The following is a 14,786-nucleotide window of genomic DNA, read 5'->3' as shown; positions in this document are numbered from 1 at the left end:
GAATCACACAGGTTTGATACGTCAACCCTATTATCTGTCCCTTAAGAAATCAGAATATGTTATTGTAAATTTGACTTTGCAACTTCGCGTATTGGATAAACCATATTACTTTAATATATGTCTCTAAAATAATTTCGATAATCCATCCAACGTGTTCATCTGCTGGACAAAAAAAAACGGATTAGGTTAAAACTTCGACAACACTACAGTCTACACCAATAGTTTAATAAAAGTAAATGAGATAAGACTTTTTCAGATTATTATCAACCATAAAATATATTTAAAAAAATAAAAAATACAGCAATCTCAACTCGAAAACTGTTATAAAATGAAGACGAAATGGCCATGTTAAGACACCATTACCACCAAGACAAAACAACCCAACCATATCTTATTTTCGTTCGTTTCTTCGTTTGGTTCATTTTCCGGTGAAGTGCCAACCGATGGCTCAAGTTCTATCTCCACCGGTGCCACTTCTGCCCATCGCCGGCCAAACGCCGCTGCGATTGATCATGGAGGGCCTTCTCGGCAGAATCATTACTAAAGACATGAAGAAAGAGACCACTCCAGAGAGCCCTAGGAGTCCAAAAACAACACAAGGCTCTATTCTCATGGACAAGTACGAAATAGGAAAGCTTCTCGGCCAAGGAAGCTTCGCTAAAGTCTACTTAGCCCGTAACATTAACACCGGCGAGAACGTCGCCATCAAAGTCATTAACAAAGAGATGATCGTGAAGAGCGGAATGGCCGGTCATATAAAACGAGAGATCTCCATCCTCCGCCGTGTCCGCCACCCTTACACTGTCCACCTCCTCGAGGTCATGGCCACTAAGACAAAGATCTACATCGTGATGGAGTACGTCCGAGGCGGAGAGCTTTTCGAAAAGGTCGCCAGAGGCCGGCTTAGAGAAGGAACCGCCCGGAGATACTTCCAGCAGCTGATCTCCTCCGTCTCCTTCTGCCACAGCCGCGGCGTCTACCACCGTGACCTCAAGCTAGAGAATCTTCTCCTGGACGACGAAGGGAACGTTAAGGTCTCTGACTTTGGTCTCAGCGTCGTCTCCGAGCAGCTCAGGCAAGAAAAAATCTGCCAAACGTTTTGCGGGACGCCGGCTTATTTGGCTCCCGAGGTTCTGACGAGGAAAGGCTACGACGCGGCCAAAGCTGATGTCTGGTCTTGTGGAGTGATCTTGTTTGTGTTGATGGCTGGTTATCTACCGTTTGATGACAAGAACGTTTTGGTTATGTATAAAAAGATATACAAAGGACTGTTTCGTTGTCCTAAATGGTTTTCTCCTGAGCTTAAAGGGCTTATGAACCGGATTCTAGATACGAATCCGGATACTAGGATCACTATACCTGAGGTCATGGAGCATAGATGGTTCAAGAAAGGGTTTAAAGATGTTAAATTCTACATCGAAAACGATAAGTTATGTAGAGAGGATGACAATGATGACGAAGATGATTCTTCGTCATCATTGTCATCAGGCAGATCATCTATATCTTCAGAGGGTGATTTGGAGTTTGATATTAAAAGAATTGGTTCAATGCCTAGACCCGCGAGTCTAAACGCGTTTGACCTCATATCTTTCTCTACCGGGTTTGATCTTTCCGGTTTGTTTGAAGAAGGAGGACAAGGAGCTAGGTTTGTATCAGCTGCTCCTGTTGCAAAGATTATATCGAAACTTGAAGAGATTGCGAAGGCGGCTGAGTTTACGGTGAGGAAGAAGGATTGGAGCGTGAGGCTAGAAGGGTGTAGAGAAGGAGCTAAAGGACCGTTGACTATTAAGGTTGAGATATTTGAGCTGACATCGTCGCTTGTGGTGGTTGAAGTGAAGAAGAAAGGAGGGTTTATAGAAGAGTATGAAGAGTTTTGCAACAAGGAACTTAGACCACAGCTAGAGAAACTGATGCATTACCAAGCAGATGAAGTTGAAGAGGCAATGTGTCTACCACATGAAAGTGAAGAGAGACTATGTTAAGAAAACGGATGGCCGAGAGAGAAGACATAACAAGAGAAGGTATTACAATAGAAAAATTCTTTGTTACTATACCATTTAATTTCATTTTTATTGTTCTGAGATGCTTGTGTATATATATATGAAAGTGAGAGTTGTAATAAGAGTGATAGGAAGATCAGAGAAGAAGAAAAAGAAAAGAGTGAGATCCTAAGGCAGTTAGACGGTTTTTGCTGGCTATAAGGCTAGTTTTTCGTTTGATTGCTGATAGATTTGTGTTGTACAACAGAGACGAGCTTAATGAAATTCTTTCTCGGCCTTCCTTTAAAAGAAACTGTCTTTGTTCATCCTAAGTTAACTCATCTTTATCAGGGAGACTATATATATGATCAAGTGAAATGTGTAAATGTTACCTGTAGAGATTGCTTTCTTGTAGTCTCGGTGACCTTTAATAGTTGAAGCACTTGAATGGGAATAGTTGCACACTGAACAAATTGTTCAACCATAGCATTTAGTTTGAACAAACGTTCTTCTTATTAGCTAGGTAAAGCAACTGACATAATATGGAAGTATGGCTGCACAATTAGCTTGAGTGTTGTAAGGCTCAAGTACCATGTTTCAATCTTCATATTGTAAAATGTTAACAGATACAACAAATCATCCAATATAACATCTCACATTCATCCAAAAAAATTAATGAAATAAAACAAAACAAAACAAAAAGCCCTTATAAAGTTATAATAAGCATCAAGAAGACCATGAAACCGAAAAACATAAAATGCTATAATCATTAGTTCATCAAAATTGTCCGACTTCCTAAGCCTAATTTACATCTACAAGATCAAATCAAAACTGATAAAATCAAGAAAGGGATCCATGTGACAATCATAGTCTGCTCGTTAAAAAAAAAAGTCCTCTAATATATAAGTGCATTATCGTATCCAACAACATTCTTTTGAAACGTGTGGTCTACTACAAAGACACCATCAGCTCTTTCATTTAAAGCATTAACATTTTCACACTTGTGGTTTCAAGCTGTTGCAAGCGATGATGGAGAAGGCGAAAGCGATACATGGAGCGATAGTGACAACTTGAGTGCAGTTCACTGATAAAACAACTACATTCATTCGACTAAATCAATAGAAAAAAATGCTTTAAGAGGAAAGTTATTCGTACATGTAGCTGAAGTCACTCTTGGGACTAATAAAAACATGCCATGGTATTTAGATCAAATCAACAAGGGATTATTCTACTAACAAAGTGCGACAAAATACATGATATGAGATTTTGAGCTTTGACCATATGTGATCTCATAAAAACCTTAATCCACAGGAATTTCAACGTCCATCTCTGGTTTACAACTCCCAAACACCTGCCACATTCGGATTCAAGAAATAAGATCCAGCATCAGAATCCACAAATTGGTCTGAAGAAGACAGAACATTATGTCTGCATGCAAGCTTCTGTGATTCAGATGCTACAATCCTATCAAACAAATAAACATACCTTAATGAAATCCTCCAGTGTTAAGAAAGAGTCATTCGTGTAGCCTGCTTCCTTCAATACCTGGCTCAGTACTTGCTACACCATCAAAAGCAAAAACACAAGACACATGGTGGTGAATACACTTGTTTCCTGAGTTTTATTCAATGCTCATGATCCTAACCATACTAAAATCTAGTGTAGTCACTGTTCAAGAAACGTGAAACCTTGATGAATCTTGTGAATGGGTAAAGTAGTGGAATCACCCTTGTAAGGTGGATGCCTAGAAGGGATATCTATACATACCTCTCTTTGCTCATCAGACATGAATGTCCCCGATAAGTCCCTCAACACTTCCATGATATCTTTAAAGGAAACCTTCCCGTTGCCGTCAGAATCATAGACTTGAAAGATCACTACAACAAGAAACTTCAATGATCAGTAAATATACAAAATAGGTGAAAGTGAAGATGTGCCTCAAAAAAGAGATTTTATTTGTACTTACGTTTAACCTTTTGTTTAAGACTAGCCTTGGCACTGAAAGCAGACAAGAAAGCCACAAAGTCCTTAAAGTTCAAACCATCAACCATCTTAAGCAGCCTCTGAGAGAGTGGGTTCATGGCGAACTCAGGGACGGAGAGAAACTCATCAGAAGATATAAACCCCTTTGCGTTTCTATCTAACTGGCAAAACCTCTGATACAGAGAGAGTATCTCCTGCTGCTCAACTAAACAAGAAGAAACACACACACAGTCTCAAAATTTGTACCAAACATAACATAAGAGACATAGATAAAGAGAGAATCTCACATAGATCCTGGCAATGGCTCTGGACTTCTTCGATGTCGTATTGAGTCAGCATCGAGGAAGTGTTTCCCATCTTCAAAATCTGTTTCAAATATTGGTTTTCAATCAACACAAACCCATTTAGTTAACCATCAAAATAGAAGTAACCATGTGAGATTCACTAACCCTAAACGTTACTTTAAGCCAAAGTTATCATCTTTATGGTCCAAATGAGCCAGAATCAAAGTGATGAGCAAATCGTGATTCAAATTCTTGATTCACGAAACTAAATGATTATCCCGCATGAATTATTCATAAAAGAAGATTTGATTTGAGGACAAGACATGAATCTATTGAACTTACTTTATGTATGTATTATAAAGCTGATCTCTTTTCTTCTGCCCGCTCTTGTTTTGGTCGTAGGCGTTGTTGATCTGGTTCTGTCTAAGAACTCGCCGGAAAATTGCATTATGATGGCCAAAACACTAAAAGGCCCATTTTATTAAAAGATCCAGCCCAATTATTTATATTTCTTATTAGAGCTACTGGTTATAATATTTAAGCCCAAATAAAAATATATTTTTATTAGAGAGTGTATATGATTTTTTTATGGGCAATTCTCGTAGATTATTTTCAAGTTTTGGTCACAAAAATAGACCACAAGGAGAAAAGTAACCAAAATGTTTTATTTAATATGTAAAAAAAATATTAATATCCTAGATATATAAAAATAAATAAAAATAAAAAAAAATAATATTTTTTATATAGTTTTAGATTATATGTTTTCAAATTCGAATTTTTTTATGAATTTTTTTTTTTTGAATTTTTTGAATTTGTTTTTGAATTTTTCTTTTTATAATTCGAAAATACTTTTTGAAACTATTTTTAAAATTTTTATTTTCAAATTTTTAATATTTATTTCTATTTTATAAAATTTTAAACCTAAAACTCAAATTCCCACCGTTAACTCTAAACTCTAAGTTTTTGATTAGTTAACCTTAAATATGTGTATATTTATCTTTTTAATGAAATATTTTGGTCATTTTGATTCTTAACGTCTATACTTGTGATAAAACCTGTTTTAGTGCTATCATAGAGTATTTTCCTTTTTTTTATCCTAACAAAATAATATGTTTTGTTTGAGTCTCTTGAGAATTAACGTTAATCACCTTATTACAGTTTGGGGACAAAGTAATAGTTACTCAACCGTGTTTGGATAACAACATGGGATTATATCCTAATCCCTTTAATTAATAGAAGTCGTACATAAAGGGTCTGGTGTTAGCTGTATTGTTTTTGTTTGTCGAAGCAAATTGGAAACTTCTGAACAAAGCAGAAATCTCAATGTCAAAATTTTATAATAGTATATAGTTAAAATTGGACCTTCACTTTGTGTACAACTTGTTTGTTTACTTTTCCTTTGTCTATGTGTTTGTTTGTCAATGAATTTATATCACTAAACCGAAATTAATATGTCAACAATGCTACTACAAATTTCAAAAGTTAAGTCTAAGGTTTTTATTTAGTTATATACAAAAGTACAAAACCCTAAGCCGTGAAGTTCGCTTTCTGTTGCTTTATTTAAGTTAAACTTAAAAGTTTATAAGTTTTTTTTTTTTTTTTTTTTTTTTGGTAAAAATGTAAAGATAAAAGTTTATAAGTTGGACACTTGAGTCGATACACTAAAGAATAAAGATTCTATCCTTGTTTATAATTATTTTCTAAAAGTTCACTTTATAGAAGAAAAAAGGTTCTTTATAATCATACTAGACAATAGATTAATTGAACGATGGATACTATTGGTAACGCAAAGCGATATAAGTATTTTGGTGGTAAAGGTGTGAATGATATAAGTATTAGAGACGGTAAACAAAATACTGATAGAATATGGTAATTACCATATGAACTTTGCGTGTATAATCTCAAATAGTAAAACCACTTTAACGAGTTGTATCGAGTCATGTTCCTTTTTTGGATAGACAAATCTCTATGGTCCATTTTGTTACCTCGACTGAATCTATATCTATCTAGTTGTTGGCAATATAGACTAATACAGTCTGCTGTGAACAAATCATGAATCATAGTTGCACTCCGACCACTTGGGACTCTGTCAAGAAGCTCCATGGTAACGATGCGTGAGTCTCTTAAAAAGCTCATATCCGTCCAAAAAAGCTCATACCCCTACTTATTGTTAATTAGAATTGAATTTGTTGAATGTTAGATTCGGGTTTATTATGAGCTTCCAACTTAAAACCAATTGGCAATTAGTAGATTGGCCCTAACCCTTTATATAGTAGTATATTAATTCTTATATATCCGATGTGGAATGTTTCTCATCAATACCCTCCCTCACGCTCAGACATCTAGGTCTGAAGCGTGGACAATGTGGGAATAACATCCACAGAGGGCCCAACATCGGTATAGTAGTAGTAGTTGTAGTTTAGGTCAAAGGATCTTATCGCTCTGATACCATGTTAGATTCGGGTTTATTATGAGTTTCCAACTTAAAACCAATTGGCAATTAGTGGATTGGCCCTAATCCTTTATATAGTAGTAGATTAATTCTTATATATCCGATGTGGGATGTTTCTCATCAATATTGAATGAATACCCTATAAAAGCTCCATGGTCACATTCAAGAAAATAAAACTGAATTCATTCATTCAACAAATTCAATTCTAATTAACAATAAGTAAATTGTTACTATAAAGAACACTGAAGGAAATAATAATTTTGAAAAAAATTATATTATAAAATATTCTTTGTCTTTTTTCTTTGAGACCGTAGTAGTAAAATACTAAGGAAATATATAAATCGGGTTTGTTCATACGCAAACACATCCAATTTTGAAAAGAAAATAAACATGGGGGCAAGACTTCTAGGTGTCTAGAGATTTGCATTGCTGCAAACCTAATGGTAATAGTAGTAGATTATTTAAAGTGCTACAAAAGTGGAGCTCGTAACTCGTGCACTTCGAAATCATATTAATCAAATATCACACCATTTTATTTTCCTTTTCATCATCACATTTCCGTAATTTACTGCATTGCTCGTTTATGATTAGTTTTGACATTTAGTTTCAATTTAAAGAAAAAGGATGTACAAAAAGAAAAGAAAAAATGGATACTGTTGTATAATAAAAGATGGGAAATGATTTTATTATTTGGTATTATATATAATACTATGGAAAAAGAGAGTGTGATCTAAACGTAAGAGAGAGATTATATTATGAAAAGAAGTTCTTGATGTTGATATCTCTCAAAGCAAAGTGAGATGAATCCTATTTATAGAACTCCAAAGTCGGTTCATAAACCGACTATCAACAAAATGACAAAACATTAATTAATATATTTTCTAGATAGTTTCTATTAGATAAGCATTATCTAATACTCCCCCTTGCTTATCTAATTTCTATTACGTAGTGTCTCGTTAAAAACCTAGTCATGGAAAAACCCATTGGGACAAAAACCATGACAAGGAAAAAAGAGTACACTGCCGTAATCTCCCTCTGAAAGTAGTGGACCTAGCTTCCTTGTTACAGGTCACGCAAATGCCGCATTCCGATACCGTAGACATGTTTTCGGAATGTTGTAGTTGGAAGAGCTTTGGTGAACAAGTCAGCTGGATTGTCGCATGATCGTACATATTTGATGTCCACTTCTTTATTTTTCTCGAGTTCCCGTATGTACGAGAAAAATCTTGGAGGGATGTGCTTTGTTCTGTCACTCTTAATATATCCTTCTTTGAGTTGAGCGACACAAGCCGAATTATCTTCAAATATTTTCGTCGGCTCTTTCTCGTTGACTATTCCGCTTGATTTTTGTATGTGGTTACTCATTGACCGAAGCCACACACATTCTCGACATGCTTCGTGAAGCGCAATAGTTTCTGCGTGATTCGAAGAAGTTGCAACCAGAGTTTGTTTCTGGGACCGCCAAGAGATCGCGGTTCCACCAATTGTAAAAACATAGCCGGTTTGCGATCGAGCTTTATGAGGATCTGATAAGTATCCCGCATCTGCAAAACCAACCATACCAAACTCGGGTTTTCTTAAATACATTAACCCTAAATCAACTGTACCTTGAAGGTAACGGAATAAGTGCTTTATTCCGTCCCAATGTCTGCGAGTAGGAGCAGAACTATATCTCGCCAGTAGATTAGTAGCAAAAGCTATATCTGGTCTGGTACAGTTTGCAAGATATAACAACCCACCGATAGCACTCATAAAAGGTACTTCTGGACCTAATATCTTCTCGTTATCTTCGCAGGGCCTAAAAGGATCACTCTCAACATTGAGAGTTCTACCAATCATTGGAGTACTCAAAGGAGTCGCTTTGTCCATACGAAAGCGTTTCAATAACCTTTTCGTATAGTTTGATTGATGCACAAATATTCCTTCTCGGAGATGCTCTATCTGGAGCCCAAGACAAAACTTTGTCTTGCCGAGATCTTTCATTTCGAACTCCTCTTTCATATGAGTTCGAGCATCATCAACCTCCTTTTGATCTCCAATTATGTTCAGGTCATCAACGTATACAGCAATGATCACAAAGCCAGATGACGATTTCTTTATAAAAACGCATGGACATATCGCATTATTAACATATCCTTTACTCAAAAGATATTCACTTAAGCGATTGTACCACATGCGTCCGGATTGCTTTAATCCGTATAGTGATCGCTGTAACTTGACCGAACAAATCTCCCTGGATTTTTCTTTCAATGCTTCAGGCATTTTCAATCCCTCAGGGAGCTTCATATATATATCGTTATCCAACGATCCATATAAATATGCAGTCACAACATCCATGAGATGCATTTCAAGATTTTTAGACGCCGTTAGGCTCATCAAAAATCTAAACGTAATTGCATCCATTACCGGGGAATACGTTTCCTCAAAATCAATTCCCGGTCTCTGAGAAAAACCTTGGGCAACTAATCGGGCTTTATATCGTGTTACTTCATTTTTCTCATTTACTTTTCTCACGAATACCCACTTATACCCAACAGGATTTATATTCTCAGGCGTTATGACTATAGGTCCAAAGACATTTCTTTTATTCAGGGAGAGTAATTCAATTTGAATGGCCTTCTTCCACTCCTCCCAATCATGCCTTTTTTGACATTCTAAAATGGACCTTGGATCGGGATCATCATTTTCATGATCGATTTCTTTGGACACAGAAAAGGAGAACATTCCATCAACATCTTTTATCTTATTTCTGATCCATATCTTTTCATCTCGGGCGTAGTTGATGGAAATCTCATACTTTTCTGTTCCCTTCTCGTCATCTGGACCATCTTTATCTATGTCTTCTTTCAGACATTTTTCAGTATCAGGTTCTTCTAAAACCTTACTTTGTTCATCCAATTTCTTTTTCTTTCGGGGATTTTTATCTTTAGAACCCGCTGGCCTCCCCCTCTTTAACTGAACCCTAGGTTCATTCATTATGTTACCATCAGTTTGTTCTTTAGGAACATCAACTCTTGATGGAACATTTTCAGCGGGTATACATGACTTCGTCACCCTTCTTGTATCTGTGAATGCATCTGGTAACTGGTTTGCCAAATTATGCAAATGCACAATTTTCTGAACTTCCAGCTCTCTTTGATTCGTAGGGGGATCAAGGTGTAACAACGACGGTGTACACTAAGTAAGCTCTTTAGGAATTTCTCTAATTCCTCCCCCTAATGCTGGAAATTCATCCTCATTAAAATGGCAATCGGCAAATCTTGCCGTAAACATATCACCAGTTACTGGTTCCAGATACCTTATTATACTTGGTGACGTATAACCCACATAAATTCCCAATCTCCTTTGTGAGCCCATTTTTGTTCTTTGTGGCGGAGCTATCGGAACATAGACCGCACACCCAAAGACACGGAGATGGGATACATCTGGCTCTTGCCCAGATGCCAATTGTAAAGGGGAGTACTTATGATATGCACTCGGTCTTAGCCGAACCAGTGCAGCCGCATGCAATATAGCATGACCCCATACAGAAATTGGGAGCTTTGTTCTCAAGACTAACGGTCTTGCAATCAATTGCAACCGTTTTATCAATGACTCGGCCATGCCATTTTGTGTATGCACATGGGGAACTGGATGTTCCACATCAATCCCCATTGACATACAATAATCATCAAAGGCTTGCGATGTAAACTCACCAGCATTATCAAGCCTTACTTTCTTAATGGCATACTCCGAGAACTGCGTTCTCAGCTTTATTATCTGGGCAATGAACTTTGCGAAAGCCGTATTTCGTGTTGTCAAAAGAGACACACTTGACCATCTACTAGATGCGTCAATCAATACCATGAAATACTTAAACGGCCCGCACGGTGGGTGGATCGGCCCACATATATCACCATGTATTCTTTCTAAAAACATTGGTGATTCATTGCCTACTTTTGCTGGTGATGGCCGAGTTATAAGCTTTCCTTGAGAACATGCATTACATGTAAACTCGCCCGTTTGCAAAATTTTTCCGTTTTTCAACGGATGGCCATTCGAATTTTGCACTATCTTTTTCATCATGACTGAACCAGGATGTCCTAGCCTTTCATGCCATATTTTAAATGTATCAGTAAACTTCATGTTTACCACGGCATATGACTCAGTCATGGTTATTTTCGTACAATATAGTCCAGAGGATAACATTCTTAACTCTTCCAATATATGTTTCCTCTCAGACTTAATGCAAAGAAATTCAATGCCATCTTTATTCATAGTCTCAATATGATATCCATTTCTTCGGATATCCTTAAAACTTAACAAGTTTCTATGAGACTTGGGGGAATACAATGCATAACTTATTTCAAATATCGTTCCCCCTGGCATTGAAAATTTCGCTCTTCCAGAGCCCATAATAATCTTTGCATTACCAGATATTGTACTTACGCTTTCAGCGTAATTTCTTATTTTGAGACTGGAGAAATATTTCTTATCTTTGATTATTGTGTGCGTTGACGCACTATCTGCCAAACACAAATCTCCATCCATAGTCTCAAAGTTTGGCATTCTTTCTGAATTTAAAATATTCATAAAACATATATTATTAAACATTAAACATAACAAACATAACATATATCTTACAACAAAATATATAGATACTATAATACAGTCTACTTATATCACATCTATTTATATTACTCATCGATACTCTCTGGTTCAACCAGAAAGTCTGATACGTCGAGATGAGTATCATCGTTTAAACCATGAAAGGATGGCCCAGGTTCATCAGAGATAAAGTTAGTTTCACATCTTCCTTTCTCTTTTCCCTTTTGGGATTCTCTATACAGATCGGCTAAATGTTTTGGTGTACGACAGGTACGTACCCAATGACCTTTCATGCCGCATCTTTAGCAAACCGTTCCCGTTTGCCTTTTATCATCCTGGCCCTTTTCATTCCTTTCATTTTCGTGGAAGTCTTTATTATTTCTTTCATCATAGGGACGGAATCTTCTTCCTCGTCCTCTTCCACGACCATGATAACGGTTTCCACCACGTCCACGACCTCGTCCTCTCCTATTATCATAACTGGATGATGCAACATTCGCTTCAGGGAATGGAGCAGATCCAGTGGGACGAGCTTGATGGTTTAAAGTCACGAGTTGATTATTCTGCTCCGCTACAAGGAGGACTTGCATCAACTCCGAGTAACGGGTATATCCACTCACTCGGTATTGTTGTTGCAGGATTACATTTTCAGGATGGAACGTGGAGAGAGTTTTCTCGATCATATCATAATCACTTATTTTCTCTCCACATAACATCATCCTCGAAGTAATTCCGAACATCGCGGAATTAAACTCACTAACACTTTTGTAATCCTGGAACCGGAGATGGATCCACTCGTGTTTAGCTTTCGGTAAGATCACATATTTCTGGTGATCGAACCTCTCTTTTAAAGATTTCCAGAGGTCACAAGGATCCTCTTTCGTAATATATTCATCCTTTAAACCATCATGGATGTGGTGTCGTAAAAATATCATGGCTTTAGCCTTTTTCTCATCCGACACCGTTTTTGAACTATCGATGGTTTCCAAAAGCCCGTTTCCTCTCAGGTGCATTTTTGCACCCACTGCCCAGGTCATATAATTATTTCCCGTAATATCCAGGACATTAATTTCGAGCTTTGTCAAATTCGACATGATAACTGTATTCATAGAATAATATATATAAATATAGTAATTACGAGAATTTAAATGCGTAATTTAAATGCAGAAATTAAAGGCATAAAATAAAAGCATAAACTTAAATTGCAGAAATTTAAATTGCAGAAATTTAAATTGCAGGAATTTAAATAGCATAAATAAAATCGGGAGGCTCAGCCTACCACATGATCCGAGGAGTCATAGACTACCATATTGATCATTTTTCAAAGTCCGAGGAGACATGGTCTACCATTTTGACTTTATTTATTTTAAGGTCCGAGGAAACTTAGTCTACCATTTTTGACCTTTTTATTCACGGAGGCAAAGCCTACCACGTGTTTCTCTGATCGTGAAGGCATAGCCTACTATAACGATCAGTCGGGGAAGGCAGCGCCTATCATCCCGAACGGAGAAGGTCCAGCCTCTCACCCCGAAACAATAATAAAATTTAAATAAATTAAGTGTATTGAAATACATAAATTTAAACATTACCTCGGCTGGTTTAAGAACTTTTGGATTGATAAACTTCAGTTGGTCAGAGCTTCGTGCTGATAACGTGTTGTATAATAAAAGATGGGAAATGATTTTATTATTTGGTATTATATATAATACTATGGAAAAATAGAGTGTGATCTAAACGTAAGAGAGAGATTATATTATGAAAAGAAGTTCTTGATGTTGATATCTCTCAAAGCAAAGTGAGATGAGTCCTATTTATAGAACTCCAAAGTCGGTTCATAAACCGACTATCAACAAAATGACAAAACATTAATTAATATATTTTCTAGATAGTTTCTATTAGATAAGCATTATCTAATAGATACATATTTCGATACCCAACATCTCTAGTTCGTTAATAATCTATGAACAAACCAGAAACCACACTCAAATTCAAATCATGGATGTGCAATCTCTTTCAAAACAAATAGCGTTATCCATGGTTGGATCATGTACAACAGTTCAAGCATCCACTAGTCTAAAAATTATCACGGAATTAATTGTATATTTTATATTTATTCATAACACACAAATGCATGCATATTCGTTTTTTTTGCATGCATACTCGTCAAAATAGAGCAAAAGCATGTTTTTTATCCCTAATTCTTAGAGTGAAATTTTTAGTGAAATATAAGAATCCGTCTCTTAACTTTTAATTAAAAACCTAAAAATCGGTTTTTAAATATCTTATTAAGAACTGATTCTTAGTTTTTTTAATTAAAATTAAAAGACAGATTTTTATATTCCGTTAAAAATTCCATACCCTAGGAACTTCCATCAAATATGCTCTAAGTTGACAAACAAAAAAAGAAAAAAAGAGTTGATAAGACTTTTACGCTCATGTTTTACGGACTTTATGGATTTAAAACGAAAAATTTATAGCTTCGTCTGTACTGTACTGATGTTAAATAAGCTATAATGAAAAAGCGATGAATGCGCCTAATATATGTTTAGAGCATTCTCATTAGTGAACTTATGGGGGGTTCACACAGATTCCAAAAAAAAAAAATATTAAAATAATGAATAGTGATGAACTTGTCTCTCTCCACCTCTTCCCAGTGAACCTGGTTCATCACTGTAACGCGGGTTCCATGGCACGTGCCGGCCTGCGATTAGTCTGATTAATTAATTTTTTTTTATTTTTTAAACAAAAATCAAAAAAAAAATAATAAAAAAAAATACTTTGTGAACCCTTTTTCATGGGGTTCACTAATGGGGGTACTCTTAGTCTTTTAAACAATGAATATTTAATCGCTACTCTCAACTACTTTATCTCCTTTTTCTACTCCAATCCTAACTACAAAGTTATATCGATCATCTTCCTATAAAACTGTCCTTGCTCGTTCTTAGCTGCAACAGCCTTTCTATAAGCTATCTTCACCGCTCTCCACATTATCATGGCGACACAAGATTTGCAAGGGATCAAACTCTTTGGCAAAACCATTGCATGTAACGTCAATATCACTCACAAGATCAAAAACGAAGATGAGAAACAACCGTCGGATCCCACAGTCAGATCATCCTCATTATCTGATCCGACGGTGGAGAAGCGTCCGGACAAGATCATAGCATGTCCGAGATGCAAGAGCATGGAGACAAAGTTCTGTTACTTCAACAACTACAACGCTAATCAGCCTCGGCACTTTTGCAAAAGCTGCCACCGTTACTGGACCGCCGGTGGCGCACTCCGGAACGTTCCTGTTGGTGCCGGTCGTCGGAAAACAAAACCACTGGCCCGTGTTGTTGTCGGTATGCTTGGGGATGGAAATGAGGCTCACCATGTCGAGCTTATTAATGGCTTGCTTTCCCATGAGTTGCATTCGGCAGCCGCTGCTCGCGGCGGTTTCCGACATGATTTTTCCCTTAAGCGGCTCCGGTGCTTTTCTGACGGTGAGCCGTGTTGATT

General features: G+C 36.6%; 3 protein-coding genes across 4 annotated transcripts; 2 read left to right on the top strand and 1 right to left on the bottom strand.

Moving 5' to 3' along the window:
* Positions 1-359: 359 nt before the first annotated feature.
* Positions 360-2,144, top strand: LOC125608291 (CBL-interacting serine/threonine-protein kinase 13-like). The gene has a single exon (XM_048778449.1). It carries the CDS (start codon positions 444-446, stop codon positions 1,980-1,982), a length of 1,539 nt encoding a protein of 512 aa, XP_048634406.1. The 5' UTR covers positions 360-443; the 3' UTR covers positions 1,983-2,144.
* Positions 2,145-3,094: 950 nt separating this feature from the next.
* Positions 3,095-4,766, bottom strand: LOC125608290 (calcineurin subunit B-like). Of its 2 annotated transcripts, none has more exons than XM_048778447.1 (6): positions 4,589-4,766; positions 4,250-4,328; positions 3,946-4,167; positions 3,747-3,856; positions 3,465-3,539; positions 3,095-3,330 (listed from the first exon to the last, which is right to left on the bottom strand). In XM_048778447.1, exons 2-6 carry the CDS (start codon positions 4,317-4,319, stop codon positions 3,280-3,282), a joined length of 528 nt encoding a protein of 175 aa, XP_048634404.1. In that variant the 5' UTR covers positions 4,320-4,328; positions 4,589-4,766; the 3' UTR covers positions 3,095-3,279. The 2 variants fall into 2 exon arrangements, with proteins under 2 accessions (XP_048634404.1, XP_048634405.1); XM_048778448.1 differs by lacking the exon at positions 4,589-4,766 and adding an exon at positions 4,412-4,526.
* Positions 4,767-13,808: 9,042 nt separating this feature from the next.
* On the top strand, positions 13,809-14,786 carry LOC125608289 (cyclic dof factor 4-like). Its single transcript, XM_048778446.1, has one exon. The coding sequence runs from the start codon at positions 14,278-14,280 to the stop codon at positions 14,782-14,784; it is 507 nt and encodes a 168-aa protein (XP_048634403.1). The 5' UTR covers positions 13,809-14,277; the 3' UTR covers positions 14,785-14,786.

Source organism: Brassica napus, chromosome A4 (genome assembly GCF_020379485.1).
Source record: "Brassica napus cultivar Da-Ae chromosome A4, Da-Ae, whole genome shotgun sequence".
Taxonomy (NCBI): domain Eukaryota; kingdom Viridiplantae; phylum Streptophyta; class Magnoliopsida; order Brassicales; family Brassicaceae; genus Brassica; species Brassica napus.
The sequence above is the reverse complement of the archived record's forward strand: the minus strand, read 5'-3'. Positions and strand labels throughout refer to the sequence as shown.